The sequence below is a fragment of the Pipistrellus kuhlii genome, unplaced genomic scaffold (assembly GCF_014108245.1).
Source record: "Pipistrellus kuhlii isolate mPipKuh1 unplaced genomic scaffold, mPipKuh1.p scaffold_m20_p_23, whole genome shotgun sequence".
Taxonomy (NCBI): Eukaryota; Metazoa; Chordata; class Mammalia; order Chiroptera; family Vespertilionidae; genus Pipistrellus; species Pipistrellus kuhlii.
This window is the reverse complement of record NW_023425522.1, coordinates 7,977,693-7,996,860: the sequence shown is the minus strand read 5'-3', so window position 1 is coordinate 7,996,860 and position 19,168 is coordinate 7,977,693. Positions and strand designations below refer to the sequence as shown.

Here is a 19,168-nt window from a genome sequence, read left to right as displayed (position 1 = left end):
GATTCTGCTCCTCTCTCTCTGCACTGGTCCCCGATGCTTCTGGAAACCCCTCTTTATCCCAGGCTCTCCTTTTCACCCTCAGAGTCTTCAGGCCCCCCACAATGCCGTCTTCCTAACATGAATGTTCTTTGTGGGTTTTTAGAGATGCTCACTGCGTGGCAGCACGTCAGAGGCCATCACAATTTGGATCCCTAGGAACTCGGTCATCACTGACTTCCGAGAAATCATGGAAAATGCTGAAGTCTTTTATTTTCATTTCAAACCTATTACCGGGGGTTCGAATCCATAAACACAGACTGAGGAGAAAAATGCTTTGCTGTAGAAATACGATACACAACTTCAAGACCATGTTTAGCTGGGGGAAGGAGGCCCTCTAAGGAAAAGCAGCTGATCAAGGAGCTTCCCTTGGAATGTCTGTCCAGCATCTAACACGCAGGGCCCATAACTCAACCAAAGAACACCTCGCGAGAGACAGAACTGGCACACTTCAGGTGAGAATGTGCAAAGATGAGAATGTGGGAAGGTGAACAAGCTTACTCCCCGTCGGAATGATGCCAGCTAAAAGTGGCTCTATTCTTGTCCTGTTGGCACAGAAACACCTGGTCCACAGGAAGAGCATGCACACTGTGGGGGGAGAGGCCCCAGCGGGTACGCTGGGCCAAGCTGCTGCGCATGACAGGGGTGTGTGGAATTCCCACGCACCACCAATCCCCTCCCTCCAGGACTGACTGATGTGTGCCTGCTTTGTGCCAGTGCGGAGGGAACGCCAGTGAGCACAGACAGGCACTGCCCCGGCTCTCAGGGCACTCACACCTGGAATTCTCTTTAAACATCAGAAATCCCCAAGGTGAAAGGAGGCGGATTTACAGAGGGCACTCTGACTTTGGGAGGAAGTCCAGAAGACCCAGCACTAACCTGTCAACAAAGCACAGGTCTCAGGCAGGCTGCAGCTTACAACTACCTCCTGGCTTTCTCTCCCTCCCCCCACATCCTCAGTGCCCGCCAAGGCCAAGGATGACAGGAGACTTCTTCCTCTGCAGTCTGTGGGACATCCATTCCAACGCATGGAATAATCGGGATGATCTCCCCACCTGCCCCGGCCCCTAAATATTGCAATCTACTTTTTCATGAACTAGAATGGATGGCAGGAATCTGGACTTGGATGAAAACAGGCACATTCCTTCAACATAGTTTTTTAAAACCTTTTGGGATAGATCTCAGCATTATCATGTTCCAAAAGTATAAAGGAAATTTTATAAGATGAATTTGACTGGATTTTTAAATTTCACTACATAACATCACTAAATAACTGGAAGGCTGGGTAATATTCATTTTATATTGTGCTTCTGGAAAACCTCCAGAATGGCTAGGCTGTATTTTAATCCAGGGCTAAGGATTCAGACCACAAGGCCCATCTGGAGCTCAATTTCACATTCAATGTTCAAATTCTACCACAATCCGCTCTATCTTAGCCTCACCTTGCAAATATCAAGCCTTGTAGACAGTTTCACTATCTCCAGTTCAAAAGAAAAAGCCAAGGAGCACATAAATTCCAAACAAGAGGTGTAACGATGAGACCAACACCTGTGAGATAAATGTGCACTTATTTGTTCATAAAATGTTAATGACTTAATGAAATAACTCCTCTTTGGAATTTCTTAGAGTTGAAAATTTAACGGAAGCTCAAAGACAAAGAAGACATTACTAGTAGATTATTCCCTAACCATTCCCTTGGAGGGCTGTGTATCAACACGGCACTACTGAAAAAGGTAGTGACATACCTTTTATATGCAGTGCTGCAAGTGCTATGCATAAAATAAGAAGCAATGTGGAGGCAGTAGCAATTGGGTTGTTTATGCACTCAAACAGTTGCCTTGAAGGAGAATAAAACTGAGCATGAAATGAAAGGTTCATGCAGGTCTATGAGCGAAACAAAAACAGAAACCAGCCGCACCCCATCTGCCCTGCCCGCCCGTCCACCCGTCCAGCCCCCTGCAAGTGCTTCCTGTGGGCTCAGGGCCCTTCTGTTCGGAAGACCTACAGGCTTTATCCATTCACCTGGTGGCTCAGGAAGACCAGAAACACTGTCATAGAAAGAAGCTCTCTGAAAATTCTGAATCTCTAAAGCAGAGAAACAGCAAAAACAGGACAGAAGAGCAAATACACAAACACTTCAGTTAGTGTGAGAGACATTCGACATCACAAGTAAACTTTGAAATCGGGGACGAAAGTCGCTAGTCCAGGGAAGATCTCATGCAAACATTACTCGTTAGAGTGCACATTTGAACCAAGTTCTTTATAAAATAGACTTAATCTGAATGAAAATGCCCTTCCCCACTCCAGGTGTGAGCATTTTATAACATCCGTGTTAAATAACCTCCCCACGTAATGCAGGATGAAATGGTAAGAGTAATAAGGTACTACTCGGATTATCCTTCATAAAATCACCTTGCAATTAGCTAATTAGGACAAGGTGCAGTAAGTTGCACTGATAAATGTACGCATTAGTAACTTTTACTGGTAAAAATTTACACTGCTGTGCAATTTTACTTCCAATACAGATTCTGGAAATATAATTTACTTCAAATACAAATTACTAATGCATAGGTAATTACCATTAAGGAAAACAAAATTCAAGTTCTGTTTAGCAAAATGTTAAAAATAACTTCATATCATAAGTAAGAAGACACTTGATATCCCAAGGCACATTTATGTAAGAAATGCAATCTTTATTTATTAATTTATCTTTTGTCTATAAGCCCCGCAAAGTGTTGAGAAGTCCCGTGCAGCTGAGAGACAGATCCCAAAACATCTCTTAGCAGAAAGCAGGGCACTATGAGTCTCTAGGGCAGGGCTGCCACCAGTTTGGTCTTCAGAAACTCTTAAAAACCTAATACAAAGTCTATTTTAATACACAGTGTTTTATAATCAAGATATTGCACCTTCACAGGCAAACTATATTCATACAACACATAGTCATACATTTGTGGCCCACTTATTATTTTCTGCTTTTGCCTTTAAGTGTTTATAAAAATAGGAAAAAAACAACAACATGTTTTTCCTGGGTTCTTTTCTTTTCCTGGAGAAAAAGCTACCCTTATCCCAAGAGATGTCTATACTCAGAGTGAGCAGCGAGGAATTCTCCATCTTAGCACGCCCTCCTTCAACTCCTGTGCCTGCCCTGACTTTCCGATGAAACTCCCCCTGCCGCTCCCGACAGTGGGTGACCTCTGAGATCCTGGCTCTCAGATCACACTGAATAACTGTCCACTATGCCGATGGACAACAGGCCTTCAGACAGCAGCATCATGAGGACAGCAGACACAGGAATATTCCAGAGCAGACGCCAGCACAGCCTAGTCTGTCTGGGGCAGTGAGACCGCCAGCAGCCCACTCTGACCACAGGGGCCACACGTGCGCCCACGCGCCTATCCGCAGGAAGGCAAGGGTAACAGCGGGCTGTGTGGGCTGTGTGTCCGAGCTGTGACTGAGTCCAGAAGCACAGGGCTGGGGGCAGGACTGAAGGAGCTCAGCAAGCGTTTTCTCTCAGCGTTTCTGGAACCTAGTAAGTTCTTCATGGCTATGGAAGCACAAAAGGGCAGGGGAGCCCTGGTGCTAAGTGGTTAGAGCACCAGCCTGTGAACTACGGGCCCACGGGTTCCATCCCCTGTTCAGGGGCATGTACCTTGGTTGCAGGTTCAATCCCCAGCTTTGCTTGGGGTGTGTACAGGAGGCAACCAATCACTGTGTCTTTCTCGAGTCTATGCCTCTCTCTCTCTCCCCTTCTACTCTCTCTAAAAAAATAAAAAGCATTAGAGAAAATATCCATGGGTGAGGATTAAAAAAAAAAGGCAGGGGAGAACGCTGCAGACCCAGCCCTGCCCACAAGGCATGTCACTTGTGACATGGGTCACTGAGCCCCCACCTCCACCCTGGCCGGCCAAACCTTATTTTCTTGCAACTTCTGACCCACTGCTGCCAAAGGCTCTCACACATCTGGGCGGCGAGACAAGGCTTTACAGAGGAAGTGGGAGGAGGAAGCTGGGAGCCAAGACAGGCTGGCTCTGTCCTAGGCTGCATCTGCACATCCGGAGTCTCCCACTGGATCACCAGCTCCTGGGGCCGGGCCACAGCTTTCCTCATCCCCAAGACTCCCCCAGATGACAACCATGTGCTACACATGTGCGTCTGTCATATGGATGGTCAGATGCTCACTAGGTGTTCCCCACAATATCATTTTTGGTTAGAAGCCACAAAATAAGAGTCAAAGTGGTTTACAATCTCAGAACTATTAAGTAACTCAGGACCCACTTTCTTTACTACTGTGTTAATTCCCAAACTCCTGCTTCTCCTCTCCTTCAAAAGGAAGAGAAAATCGGATTTTGAGGCTTCAGTAGTAAAAACGCCAGTTTCCTCTGTTCCTTTCTTCCTGCTCATTCCACGCCCACTTCGAGGTTCCCCACCAATTCCACCAGGCGAACACACGTTTTACTTCTTCAGTCCACATGTCTCACCTGTCCTGGCTCACAGCCTACGGAAGCTACTTATTCAGCGAAGTCAAGTCCACAGAGACTGGCAATCAGGCCTCTCCATGGTCTGCTCTCAGCCTGTGAGATGGCCTCGTTCCCCGCCCACACCCTTCGTCCCAGCCCCACTTTACCGCCCGAAGGCGCCATGCGTCCTGAGCTGTGAGTCCCTCACTTCCATCCTCTGATCACTCACTCCACCTACTCGGCCCCTTCTCCCATGCCAGCTTCATTTCCGAAACGCTCCACTCCCTGGTGAGCTAGCTCACGCAGACCTACTCATGCTCAATGTTTAAGGCCTGATCACGACACGGATGCTCACATAGTGCTGAGAACTGCCCGGCACTTAGTCACTATTCTTATTCATTCAACAAATCATTCTCCTTCAAGGACAAGGAAAACTGCCTCCTCCTTCATGGCATTTTACCTTAGAACCCCAAGAAAAAGCAGTTCCAGCTCCCTTCCTCTGCTGAACATTGCTACAAGCTCCTCCCGCCCCCTTCACACGGCACTCACCAGATCGTCTGGCCCTCAGACCTCCGCCTACACATCCCACCCTGTTCCTGTGCACTGAGACCGGAGGAGGGCCAGGGGGGCCACGGGACGCTAGCCCACGCCGTGCCCCGCAGTCACAGCGCTGCTCCTCTCTTCTCTCTGCGACATTCCCCACGTGCAGGTCCAGCTCCCCATTGCTGGTGTCCTAGCACGTGGACACAACCGGAGCTCACAGTCCTGGTTCCAGTTCCTCATATTCCATCTAACCTTTCACAGCAGCAGGCTCAGGAGTCCCTCAACGATGGCACTGCGAATACCACGCTAGTCTCTGCTCTCAGCCCTCATGCAGCACCCATGGCTGACCAGTCACAGCCAGCACCAGGGAACACGCAGCATCAGTTGAAGACTTTTACCCAAAGGCATAAAGATCAAAAGCTTCCATGTTACGCATTGGGAATCTAATCTGTTTTCCAAGTCTCTCCTTTTACGCAGTCCCGGGCACCGTCGGTCCCAGGACACGTGCATGATGTGTGCAGCGCGCCTACCTGTGGGCTCCTCACATCTCGGGCGGATGTACGCGATCATCCCTGACTAGATCATCTTTGTCACGGTTATCTTCCCCTGCTCACGTTCTCTGCATTCACTCTTCTCTTCCCACCTCTTTCCTTTTGCCCAAACTGCCTAAACCCTTCTTTCTCTCTGCCTCTGAGAACACAGCACCACAAGCTCTTGATTTGCTGTAAGAAAAGCAGAGATGAGCCAGGTTCCTGAACAGGACGGCCTTAGGGTCAAGGCCAGGGCTAAGGTCCTGCATGAGCTGAGGCCCAGCAAAGAGATGGGATACAGTCAGGATGAGATGCAGCAGGGAGAGCTAAGCTCCAAAAGATACCGGTGCCCACTGTGCACAGGCACAGAGTGCTGGTAACAGCACACCTTCTAGTCTATGACACAACATCGCCAAGACCTTCCCTGAGTGAGGCTCATGTAAAGAAAAGCACTCTGAGGACTGATGGGAACAGAAAATGGTCTACACACAGGGCATCTGAGTGTGTTCACCAGCCACTGTGTGTGCGTGTGTGCGCGTGTGTGGCCGGCAGTGGCTAGGACGCATGACCTGCGTGCCGCAGAGAAAATGCACAGGGCTTCTCAGATTGTATGTCCCCAAACTCTTGGATTACAATCGAACTAGGCCAGGGTGGCTGAGGCATAGGCAGTTCTTTCTGGCTCTGAGCCTAGAAGGTTCCCACACTCCCCACAGCATCCGACCAAGAGGGCAGATGTCTTGTTACCCGAGTATTCTCAAAGTGGGTAACTCCCGAGGTAATGGCAGCCCTGCTCTAGGGAAAGAGGGTTACAGTAAAATACATGTGCACACAGATATGTAAGAGCATCATATGCAATCCTTCATTGGAAACGACTGGCCAACCTGAGTACAAACGCAAGGCGGGCTTACCATCCTTCCAGAGCTCGGCCACGAATCTGTCGGAGGACTGGTGCAGCAGCGTGGCCACATTGTCGTTCAGGGGGTCCATGTTCTTCATCAGCCACTCGTCCGCCTTGTAGTCCACCTGGGCCCCCGGAGCCGAATGAGGCGAGATGGAAAAACAAACAAAACCGAGAACAGTTAGCCTTACCCCCCGATGAGCAACCTAACAAGTGGACTGCCTTAGAGGCAATCGCTAGTAATGTATACTATATTTAGGGATTTCCAAATGTTTATCAGCACATTTTTAATAAACTCCACCAATGGAGCAAAGTTTCACACGGTACTTTTAACCCGGCTCTTACCTTCCCTGCATAGTGTATGATGCAAAAGTCAGCTTTGTCTTTCAGCTGCCGAGGTTTCTGAAACTTGGAGTGGGAACCTTGCTCTTGAACTAGTTTTTCAACAAAGGTTTTATCTGTGGCTTTCGGGAACCAGCACTCTTCATCCAGAAGGGCAAGCACACCAGGAGGGTTGGCCTGATAATGAGAGGCAATGAGAATGGCGGGTTTGCAGGTCATACCCATTGGGTCTGATTCAATCTATGGACACCCCCTGCTGTGTCCACACCAAATCCATGCTCCAAGCACCCAGGTCTCTGAGTGCTGAGCAAGTACAGGCGAGACAATGGATGAGTCACTTATCTCATAAACATACACGTGCAAACTAGGTAAACTAATTCCAAGTAGATAGTCTCCAAACGCATCAAATGAAAGACCCCACCCTCATTCCAGTGAGGAGGTGGAGAGATGAAACTGAATGCTCATAGTCAATGACTGGATGGATAAATTATTCAAAATCCCCCACCAGGTGGAATGCTTCAGACATTTTATATCCTAATAATTTTTTTCTGATTAACGACTGAATAAAATGTACTGCTTCACACTTGGTGAAATGTTTTAAACTATTATTAAGTAGAGTATATGGAAGATGATGAGATAATTTATCAGTTACTTTATATATTTGATTCAATAACATATGAGAGCCTATTTTATTTCACACTAGCAATTCCCTGAAAAAAAGACACAGAAACATAAAGTAGGTTAGCGTGGCCAGGGACGGGGAAGGGGAGTAGGGAGCACCTGCTAATGGGACAGAGTTTCTTTCAGGGACGGTGAACATGTGGAATCAGACGATGGTAATGGTTACACAACTTAGTGAATATACTGAAACCCACTGAACTGTATTCTTTAACAGAGTGAATGTTAGGGTCTGTGCCTACAGCTTGCCATTTTCTGGGAGCTCAAAATTCAGTGGACTGAACTAGTTTTTCAACAAAAGTTTGAAGGGAGGAAGGTGGGCTTCTCAGTGGTCTATTTTATGGCTTCTGAATCAGCATTCATTGCCACTCTGCAAATACAGCAACTTGTGAAAAAGATTGAATGTCTCAATTCCAGGGCCGCCTATCAGTTTTCTGAATAAATCTCTGGGATCAGTTTTCTTCAACTCACAAGGCCTTTCTATTTACTGGGGAAGAGAGGGCTGTGTACAAATATTGCTTAAGGAGTAACTAGCGGTTATAGTAAATGTAAGTGAAATACTGTAATCACATGGTCAGGGGCAGGTGGCGGTAGAAGCTGAGACCTCTCTGCAGCGAGCCCAGCACTGAGCCCTCCCTCCATGTGCTAAGTCCGTGTCCTCCCCGGAAAGAACTACATGAAAGAGCAGCTAAGGAAAGATTATGATCAAAGCGACTGGGATCTCCAACTTCTGAAATAGGATCCCAAATATAATTTAATCTTTTCTAAATGACTCAGTGACAGCATAATTATGAATATCCATTATGGTGTCTCCTTGTTATTTTTCCTGTGTCATCCTTCAATGTCAAATTCACTGTTAACACTTCTTTTAATTGGAGCTGTAAGTATGAGAGACTATTTCCTGCCTATGGCCAGAGGCACTCTCAAGGGTTTGTTAGCTGCTTTCAGAACTTAAGAGGGTCACCCACTGCCACCACCTTACTCGGTGTGTGAGAGAGGAGGCGAAGACTGGCCCCTTTTGAGGTATTTATTTTCCTTCTGAAAAATGTTCCCATTCTCCATTTTGAAAGGACCATCAATAGCATCACTATCCCATATTGTATATGCCATAGTTAAATCTCCTACTTATAAAATCTTTATGTTTCTATGGATAAGTGGAATAAGGTAATCCTAAAGAACAATGAACTTAAAGAGTGAGTCAGCATTAAATTCTAAACTCCCTCCCTCCCTTTTCTGAGCTGCCTTTCCTTTATGTTGGGACCAGCCAGGCAAGAAATAAAAAGGTACATTGTAAAGCCTTTTGGGGAAGAGCCTAGAGATGTAGTAGAGAGAGAATAGGAGGAAAGAAGGAGGAAGGAAGGGGTAGAGGGAGGGAGCAGGGAAGGAGTGAGGAAAAAGGAAGAACCCATTCTGCTCACTGTCCTAAGTATCTAGACAAAGCTGGATGCCAATAGCTTCGAACACCCTGACTGGACAATTTCCCTAAAATCCCACTATCCTCCCAATTTCTGGAATGTGGCCCTGGAATGCTCTCCCACTGCCGTCCTGGCCTTTACCGTCTCCAAATTCAGAGCGTCACTGACCAGGAACCACTAACCAGCGAACTACCACCACGTTTTGTTCTGTTCTCTGGCTTTAAGATGAGGTCCCCTAGGACCAGGGCCATGCTATCTACTCCCCACATCCCCACGGCACCCCCTTCTTTTATTGCCAGGCTGTAATGGAGGAGTTAATAAAATTATGTGGCCTTGATGTCATCCTAATCTAACAATAGTGAACAAAACAACTGAAAGTGCAGATACATAGTTAATACTTTCTTAAAACATAGAACTTTCAGTGTTACAGCCACATATAAGTGAGCATCCAAATCATATGATTGCTGACAATACCAATATTAAATACTCTATTCCCTTGTTTATACACATTCCCAAACAATTTTTTGGCCAGCAAAGCTGTAAGGAAATAGATTCACATGTCTGTGTGGACACTGGAAGTTACTACGAGTATGCCTTCGATGTGACTCCTAAGCAATGCGCAGGCACACAGAGCAGAGTCCTCCCAAGTGCAGTCATCTGAGAGTTCTGCCCCAAACAAGCGGCTGCAGTGCTTGGAAGTAAAATGATCTCTCACGAATGAGCCAAATGAACACGATGTTACTTCCCTTAAACCCAAACTTCTAATGTGCGACAAGTGCATCTCTAACAGGGTGAGTGCCCTCCAGGCTCCTGCCCCTGGTTCGGAACCAGGTACTGAGCAGCCAGGCTTAGGCATCCGTCCTCCAGCCCCTCAGGCAGAGAACACGGTGCAGGCTGAACAGCACGAGGAGAACTGCTCCACAGCCCAGGGCGCCGCACAGAACACCTCGTGGGAACACGCCTACTGAGCCAGCATTAGACTTGACCCAAATTACTGGTACCGGTGCTTAATTGTGCTTTAGTTTTCCTATGTTTTGGCAGCTGGCAAAGTAAAATAAGCAAAGCTACTACCTTGTTGTAGCTTCCAGGGAATACACAGCCCAATTATCAAGATGCATTTGGGATCATACAGTTTCATCTGTTATACATGTGCCACGTATTTCTACATGACACCGAAACAAAAGAAAATGGTCTAAGATTGCTATAAAAATACACCTGCCTCAACCTTAAAAATAAAAATCTCTAAAAAAAATCTGTCAGAATAAAAAATCCTTGTATTTATAAGGATAAACTTTAGTTATCTGAATAATAGATTTACATGCCGGGTCTTAGTTTTGGCCAAACGAAGTGCCCTGTATTGCCTAGGAGGTGAGTCAGGGGGAGCCCTCCACCTTCCCAGGTACGTGAGCCAGTGTACTCACACACACAGGCAAAGGGATAAGGCTGCACGAGAAGAGACCAGAGAAGGGTCTTAATGGCATGCAGCTTCCTTTTTCAATAGGTATTTTATCAGAGTGCCACCCTCCTAGAAAATTAACACTGAGCAGACAGGCAATTAACATGGATAAATTATGCCACGGAAAACCGAAGGCACTGGCCGCATCAGCTCTGGAAGCCACAGCAGGGAGACACTCACAGGCCTCTCGATGAGGTCGATGCAGGGCTGCAGGTCGAGCCCAAAGTCGATGAAGTTCCACTCGATGCCCTCACGCTGGTACTCCTCCTGCTCCAGGATGAACATGGTGTGGTTGAACAGCTGCTGCAGCTTCTCGTTCGTGTAGTTGATGCACAGCTGCTCGAAGGAATTCAGCTGCCAAGGGTGAGAGAACGGGTTTCCAAACATGGGGAGGGATGGAAAAGCAGGAAGAGTCATCTAGTTATCAAACAATTCATTAAAGACCAGTTAGGTATCAACTACATTATTGCTCGTAGCTAACGATAGCGACTGAACCGAGGGGGTCTCTCTCCATCTCTCTCTCTCCATCTCTCTCTCTCCCTCTTCCCTTTCCATCTTTCTCTCTCCCTCTTCCACACACACCCCCAACCCCCACCCCCCCGCCTCTCTCACACACTATATATATACACATCCCTGAACTGCTACAATGAGAAAATAATAAACTCAGTATGCTAACTGAATAATCTACAAATAAAACAAAGCTTATTAGTGAATGGTTAATGAATATAAATGGTGAAATAAATAAGAGAACAAGAAAAACAGAGTTGTGGGAAGGCAAAGGAAAGCAAGCACCGCTCCATAGCTCTGAGGGGTCTAGAGAATGCGCGTGGTGCGGCCCAATCTGCTCCTCACTCAGCTTCCAGCGCAAAGGGAGCCAAGGAAGCACTAATGTGCACTTCTCAGGGATGTTGTGAGATCCCAGCCAGGCCCGACGAACAAAGTGCACTCAATCCGGTGTGAGGCTCCAGGCTGCTTCCCTCTGCATTCCCTTCTCTTACCAAGTGGCTGACCTTTGCCAGTACTAAGAGTGACACTGCATTGCTCACATAAAGTGATCTTGAGCATCTTTGCATAAGTTACAGTCATTTGTTTCCCTCTCTGCAATCTCTGCCTGTTTTTCTTCTGTTCTGCTGATGGGATGAATGACCAAATGGATGAATTAATAGGCACGGTATTCTTAAAGCAATCACTTTCTATATTAAAGGCACTCAACCTTTTTCCTGCCTTCACGCTATTCACACAAGTACCAAGTGCCCATAAATAACCTCTTTCATTATAAAAAGTGATCTTCAAGTAGGGCAGGCATAATCAATCTCCAAGGAATAAATTTATAGTCTGAAAGAGTCTAGTCCCCACCCCCCTACGGAGGTGTTACACTCACAATTTTGGAATGAGGTCAGGCTAACAAGGCAGGGACAGTGTTTACTTGCTTAAACATCACATTTCTAGTGAACCACATAAATATCTACGGACTGTTGGATGGTGCTTATTTATGCTTATGGCAATGGCATTGCTCTGACGTGGGATTATGAGACCTTATTTTCTGTTTAGCCTTACTATGTATGTGTGGTGGTTTTTTAAATACATTTTTTATTTTTCTTAAGCTATCAACTACATTTTAAAATAATCAATTTTTACATTGGTAATTCATGGTATGAAATTTAAAAGGCGAAAGATTTATGCGGTCTGAAGAGAAACCAGAGCATCATGGTATGAAATTTAAAATGTACCAAGAATTGCATGTCTCATTCCCTAGAGTCAACTGCTATTACTTATTTCTTGTGATCCTTCCAGAAATAATCTATGCACTTATAAATGTGTTATCTTGTTTTATTTTTTTACTCAACAATGTATATGGAGTCTTTCCATATCAGTAAATAAAGCCACCCCACTCTTTATAATGAGTGCAAAGCACTCTACTCTATGGGTATCTCAAGATTAATTGAACCAATCTCCTAATGGTGGGCATTTAGCTTTTTCCACGATAAAGAACAATCAATACCAACCTTGCCCTTTCAGCATTACACACTTTCCTACTGTCTGTGCACTTACATGTGTAGCTTTCTTTTACATCCTTTAATACCCTTGTGAAGACTTGTCCTCTACAGTACTAAATTTTCCTATCCAAGAACAAGGTATGCTTTTTCAACTGTTCAAGTCTTCTGTTTTCGCAGTAGCCTTGTAAAATTGTCTTCAACTTAATCTTGCCCATTTCGTCTTAAATTTATTCTTAGGCATTTCATCTGTTTTTGTTGCAGTTGAAAACAGGATTCTTTCCTGTCATTCCATCTTCTGATTGTTTATATACAGGAAGGCAACTGATTTTAGAAATGTAACTTGAAGTTATAGGCATTTCTGTTTCCTTTTCGTGAACTCTGCCCATTTACCTGGACACCTCTCATAATTTCTAAAGTTATTTACAAATCAATGAACATTAAAGCAATTTTTTTTAGAATTTTATTTATTTATTTATTTTTTATTAAATTATTATCTGTGTACATATTTTAACATTGCCCCCCCCAGAATATTTTTAAAATATATATTTTATTGATTTTTTACAGAGAGGAAGAGAGAGGGATAAAGAGTTAGAAACATCCATGAGAGAGAATCATTGATCAGCTGCCCCCGCTCCCCCCACCCCCCCCAGTGGGGATATGCCCGCAACCAAAGTACATGCCCTTGACCGGAATCGAACCTGGGACCTTTCAGTCCGCAGGCTGATGCTCTATCCACTGAGCCAAACTGGTTTTGGTTTAAAGCAATTTTTTATGGTGGCAGTTGCAGTACAGCAGGCAAAATAGCATATACAGTACCAGTTCAGACTGCATGGAAACAGACATAACTTTAAAATGGCCAAAATAGCACCCTGATCCCAAGAAGTACTTAATTTATTATTTGTTCCTTAGATATATACAGTCAGCCTGTCAAAGGAGAGGTAAATATATAAATATTTAAGAGGTAAAAATGTTATCAGCTTTTTTTTGCAGGTGTATAACTACAAAACTTTGATGGATTGATGTTGAATAAATGGAAAAATCTAGTCAGATCAAGAATAAAAGATATTGAAATCCATCACCAAATCCTATGGCTTTATCTTCAAAACAGAGACCATTATCTTTCCTTATTCCTGACTCCTGAGCCAGCCACCATCACCTGGCCCTAGGCCATGACATAGGCCAGCGGCCTCAAGGTCTCACTACGCCTGCTTTTGCTCCACACCACACCCCAGGTCCTGCTGGGCAGCTACACCTAGTCACTCTGGCTTTCCAGCGATTTCTAACATTAACAAATTCCCTCCCAAATAGGACTGCTGCCTGAGATCTCATGGAGGCTGGGGCTTCTCCTCCTTCATGAACCCGTAAGGCCAGCAGCGCAGAGACTCCTCCCAAGACTCAGCTGTCCAAAGCCGGCCTCCCCGCTCTTCTATCACAGCATCAATCACCATTTTGAGAACTTAGTGATTTTATCTTCTATGGTTTGATTCTCCACTAGAACGGCAGGGATTAGCCCTGCTTATCTGCCACTCTGTCGCTGGCACCTGGCCCAGCACAGTGAGTGTACATTGTGAGTCTTCATTAATATCTGTTAAAAGAATAAGATGAGCCTGACTGGCGTGGCTCAGTGATTGAGCATCGACCTATGAACCAGAAGATCATGGTTCGATTCCCAGTAGGCCACATGCCTGGGTTGCAGGCTCGATTCCCAGTTGGGGGCATTCAGGAGGCAGCCAATCAATGATTCTCTGTCATCACTGATGTTTCTATCCCTCTTACCCACCGTCTTTCTCTCTCTGAGATCAATAAAATAATAATAATAATTTGAAGAAGAGCAGGAGGGAAGAGACACACCTCAAAAATTTCAAATCCAGCAATGTCCAGGATTCCAATGAAAGATGCTCCCTGACGCTTGGTCCTATCCAGAGCTTTGTTGATCCGGTGAACAAGCCAGCGAAAGAGCCGCTCGTAGGTAGCTTTTGCCAATGCTTCCACTGCAAAGTCCGCCTGTAATGACACAACACCGTGTTTTATTCTGGAAATGATCTCAACAAGGCATTCATGGCTATTACATAGAGTTCCATGTTCTTCAAAAAGCCTGAAATAGCATGTACTGCTTAGCCATGTGTCAAGTTTACACATCAACAAAGGGTGTTAGTACAATTACATGTAAACCAGAGAGAATCAATTGGGGGGGGGGGGTGAAGACGGCCAGGAGAAAAGCACCTCTCCCTGTGTTCCGGGGCTGTGTGAGCCCGTCTGCTCGGAGTCTGAAAGGAGTCCACCCGGAGACCGGGGAGTCCAACGCCTGCATTCTCGGTGGATGAGCTCTAGAAGTACAGAGCTCTGTCCTCCTGGATAACCTACCTACTGGGGAAAGCTCAAATTTCCTTTTGAAAAGAACTACACAGGAAAACCCCACAATTAGTCCCAGGAGACATCCATATTATAGAGCTTTATCTGGCTCAGTTTGTCACATACCAATCAGAAGGTCTTATGACCACAATTGATCATTCAAACACATGCAGAATAATTAATGATAAATGCACCTGTTCTTTGGTCTGGGCTTTCTGCACGTAGTCTCGGCCGACCTTGATCCGGGGGGTAAGGATGGCCCGAGTGAACTCCATCACATTCATCCCAAGAAGATGGCACAGCTTCTGGGCAACTAGAGTGTAAAAAAATCTCAATAGTGGACTCTTCCTTATGATCCAGTCACAATACATTCAATAAACACTCGAAAAACCTGAGTAGTCACTAAATTGTATTAAGAAATAAGTTTTAGGTCTGATGAAAAATCACTTCATCCCTTCAAATTAATAACACTCATCCTTCGGTTATTTAAAAGGGACCGTGAGCCAGAAATTACTTATTATGGCTAATAATGCAAGTTACTGAGTCTTAGAACCCATGATAACACACAGAATGAGAAAAATAGTGCTACCAAGATAACTGGCTGTGATCATGTAATGATCCTAATAATATATTAATGGGCAAGAAGTCTATAAGTTTAAAAAAAGTTATTTGATTACATGGCTAACATGAAACACCAATACATAATTGCTACTTTTGTTATTGTTGATTCTCAGCAGCATTAGGGCACCTGCCTCACTAGAAGTTCACTGTCTAATATCCTCCAAGGTCCAACAAGTATACAAATTATTATAATGAATTTTGAACTAAGTGTTAAAAATTGTCGGATCAAAATTGGAGGTATCAGTATAAATCCATGGTTTTTAAAATACATACATAGAAATGAGAATCGACCTGTGAGCACATGTGTGTGCTCTGTCCTCTGAAAAAAGCAGAACCAAATGAGACCCTAGAACAACCAGATATTGGCAGCTAAACCCCATTCTTCAATATGAAAAGGCAGAGAAACGGCCAATTCCAGGGCCGGGGTGGACAAATACAAAATGAGTCTGCAACATTTTGTGTTGCCATAAAGAAATTCCTTTAAAATAAAAGTGACAGAGTCACGTCAAAGAAACTGGAGCACTAGCCTGAAGGGGCTCCAGCTCCTCATGGCCACATCGAGGACAGAAATAAATAATTATGGAATGGATCATAAACCATAAATTAAAGAAGGGTCCACGTGTCTATATTGATAGGAATGAAAAAGTGAAAGCTCTTCCTTCCAGTAGAATTCCAGGGAGTAAATACAAAAGAACGATGTAGACAGAGAGTCACCACTTAACGTACACAGCAAACAAGACTCATTTCCAGTAAGAACCATAAACGGGAACGACAACTAGTAGCTGAAGAGCCCAATGAGAGCCTGGACTTACTTCCTTCGTCTTAGTGTCTCCCTCCTCTCCCAGATACTGGGTACAACGGCGGAAGGTAATCCGGTAGCGGAGAAACCCAGTAGACACTTCCTTCACCAAGTTAACCTCACCAACAATGAGACAAACTCACATACAGCTGCTGGTACGAGGCACAAGGAGGCCACAACACCCCTTCTGTGACATTCTCACCAAAAATGTGTAACCTGGATTTAATGAGGAGGAAACTCAGACAAACCCAAATGGAGGGACATTTTCCAAAACACCTGGCCAGCATTCTTCTTCAAAAGTGCCAAGGCCACGAAAGACGAAGACTGAGCCTATGTTCCTGGTAAGGGTCAACACTGCGAGGTCTCAGCAGCTGCCGCTCCCTTTCCGATGAGCTGCGTGTCTCTGCAGCTCATGTCTCCACAGGCCCCACTCCCAATGCCTCCCCTAGCCACGGCAGGGTCTCCAGTGCTGCTGTGCCCTACACACACCTCTTCCCTCATGTGACACCAGAGTGGCCCTTACGCATTCTGCTCGCTCCCGAGAATTTTGTGGCAAAGCGTCGGGTGCTTTCCATGCCTGCGCTAACATGTCCTTGGAGAGCACAACCACCAACCATCTAAACGGAAACAGCCGAAACCGGTTTGGCTCAGTGGTAGAGCGTCAGTCTGCGGAATGAAAGGTCCCAGGTTCGATTCCGGTCAAGGGCATCTACATTGGTTGTGGGCACATCCCCAATAGGGGGTGTGCAGGAGGCAGCTGGTTGATGTTTCTCTCTCATTGACGTTTCTAGCTCTCTATCCCTCTCTCCTCCTCTCTGTAAAAAATCAATAAAATATATTTTAAATGGAAATAAAATCACATCGTCAATTACCTGTATTTTCCGGCATGGAAGCTTGGTCAGTGTTCCGCTCCTTTTTGAAAGAAATATTTCCAAACTGAAGCACTGAAGACACTACTTTAAGCATAGCTTTATTAAAGAGGAAAAAAAATGAATAAAAATATTGCACCGACATATAGCTGAGACATATTCTAATTTCTTTCGACTAAAAATTAGTTGGACAAAACTTTTCAGTACAGTACCTCTCAGTTTTTCATAAAATTACAGGCAGTTCTTAGTTCCTCAAACATTTTCTAGTTACGTTATTGACCCCCAACGTGTGTCTTATTTAAACGAGTATCAGAATCTTAGAGAAATCCCACATACACAGAATCTCTTCATGAGAGAAGCCCATTATATGCATCGCTTCCATCGTCTCCTGGAAGTTGTCTTTGTCCTGCTGTCCCGGGATGGGAATATAACCGTTGGAGAGAAATCTGTAGTTGTTAAATCCTTCAAGAAGCAAGTCAGCTAAAAGAAAACAGAATGGAATACCATCAAGCAAACACTCCTCAGAAGACTGAGCATGCCCACATCCAGGCAGCACCGAGGCCCCAGGAGACCAGAGGTTTCCAACCAACCATCACCGCCACATACTTCTCACCCCCACACTTTCTCTTTGTATGTTCATGCTAAATACACAAACACATACAGTTTCCCATCGTCTGCAACCAGGAAGGAAAATGATAATGTAAACTGCACAAATCTCAACAGGAGTTGGGGACAGTGGTTTATATATTTTAAATCGGATCGTGGGAAAATGATGTAACTTTTCCAGAGAACTAAAACTTTATTATTTTCAGATTTAAGTATTTTAGAAAGCTTTTAAACCCATTTTCTATATTCCTTTCTTAACTAGTTTATAGCTAACACTGTGGAGTCAATATGAAGACTATGTGGATCTAAGATAACACCCAGATGTAGGTTTGTGCTCAGCCCAGCCACCCCGAAACCTCTTTCCAAGGCAGTCTATTTAGTGGCAAATTTGCTTTTGGGAATGATGTGCAACATAAAATATGATGACAGAATACTATAATGGATAATATCCCCACTGCCTACTTGTACTTTAGGGGCTGTGAATTAGAGACAACTTAGCTTCCTCTTTCGATAAATGTGTTTGTTCCTTGAGAGCAGAAGGATGTTTCTCTGGAGGGATCAAAACAGATAGGGCTGAGAAAGGATGCTATCACATGCTCCCAGCTTGAGAGGGTTTCTGATCACTCCGATCCCTTAATTCTTATCGACGTCACATTTAGCTCTACTGGGTACTGACTGCTTTCTTTTTCTCTATCTTGAATACTTTGATATTGTTTTTTGATCATTACTACTGCCAGTCTGAAAGCCTGAAGGTTTTCTTCTCTTTAGCATCACATACTGTATGTGTACAATCCTGAATTTTTAGTCTCTTGTTGGCCCTCTTTATTTTGTGGCTTATTTTTTTCCTTGCAGGTCATTTCAAATCAATTTCTGGGTTCAATGCTTTCATAGCAAAAGCATTTCATTGCAAAAGTCTATACCCCAATGAGAAAAGCATGACTATGCATGTATTATTACTTGTGAGATCTACAGAGTATGCTTATAATAGTCACTTAGAAGCACTGAGCTCGAGAAATTGGAAAGTTGTGCATCTTTTCTCTCCCCTCATATACTTAGCAAATTTCTGATCCCGAACAGAAATTCGCTTTTACCCTGGCCAGGCCTAAGCTTCCAGTCCTTGTGAGTCAACAAAAATCCACCATAGGCTTTTCCCAGAACTACTGGAAACATAACAGAGATATTTAGTTGCTAACCTAGAAATAAAAATGTTCATTAACTTTATTAAGTAAATTTATTTTTTCTTACTTGTAATTTATAAATGTTGAAACAAAACAATAATAAATACATATCATTTGTCTTCTATTTTTTAAAAAATCGAGATAATGTAACACCACCCATATACCTACCACTTAAAGGTATTTATCCCATGGCATGGACATTCCATTTCACTTTCATCATCTGACCAGCTAGAGTTTTGTAACTTACACTTTAGGTGTTCTCCTGCTCCAGACAGCAGCTGGTAAAAGATATGAAAAGTACGCTCATCTTTTGCTTGACGAACAGCACGAGATTTTTCCAGAAGGTCTGAGCAAAGACGGTTAAGGATTAAGTTGGTCCTTTTTCCATGTC

At 44.4% G+C, this 19,168-nt stretch overlaps 1 protein-coding gene across 4 annotated transcripts in view; it reads right to left on the bottom strand.

Moving 5' to 3' along the window:
* The window catches only part of MYH10 (myosin heavy chain 10), a 136,441-nt gene that overhangs the window by 45,661 nt on the left and 71,612 nt on the right, over positions 1 to 19,168 (bottom strand). For 2 of the 4 annotated variants that reach the window (XM_036452180.2, XM_045586533.1), the window contains 9 exons: positions 19,025 to 19,123; positions 17,330 to 17,473; positions 16,997 to 17,092; positions 14,899 to 15,017; positions 14,204 to 14,356; positions 10,536 to 10,709; positions 6,810 to 6,983; positions 6,475 to 6,589; positions 2,059 to 2,121 (listed from right to left, as the gene is read on the bottom strand). In XM_036452180.2, the coding sequence (XP_036308073.1) occupies positions 2,059 to 2,121; positions 6,475 to 6,589; positions 6,810 to 6,983; positions 10,536 to 10,709; positions 14,204 to 14,356; positions 14,899 to 15,017; positions 16,997 to 17,092; positions 17,330 to 17,473; positions 19,025 to 19,123 (1,137 nt within the window). The remainder of the gene's footprint in view (positions 1 to 2,058; positions 2,122 to 6,474; positions 6,590 to 6,809; positions 6,984 to 10,535; positions 10,710 to 14,203; positions 14,357 to 14,898; positions 15,018 to 16,996; positions 17,093 to 17,329; positions 17,474 to 19,024; positions 19,124 to 19,168) is intronic. The other 2 variants (XM_036452182.2, XM_036452183.2) reach the window with 1 other exon arrangement.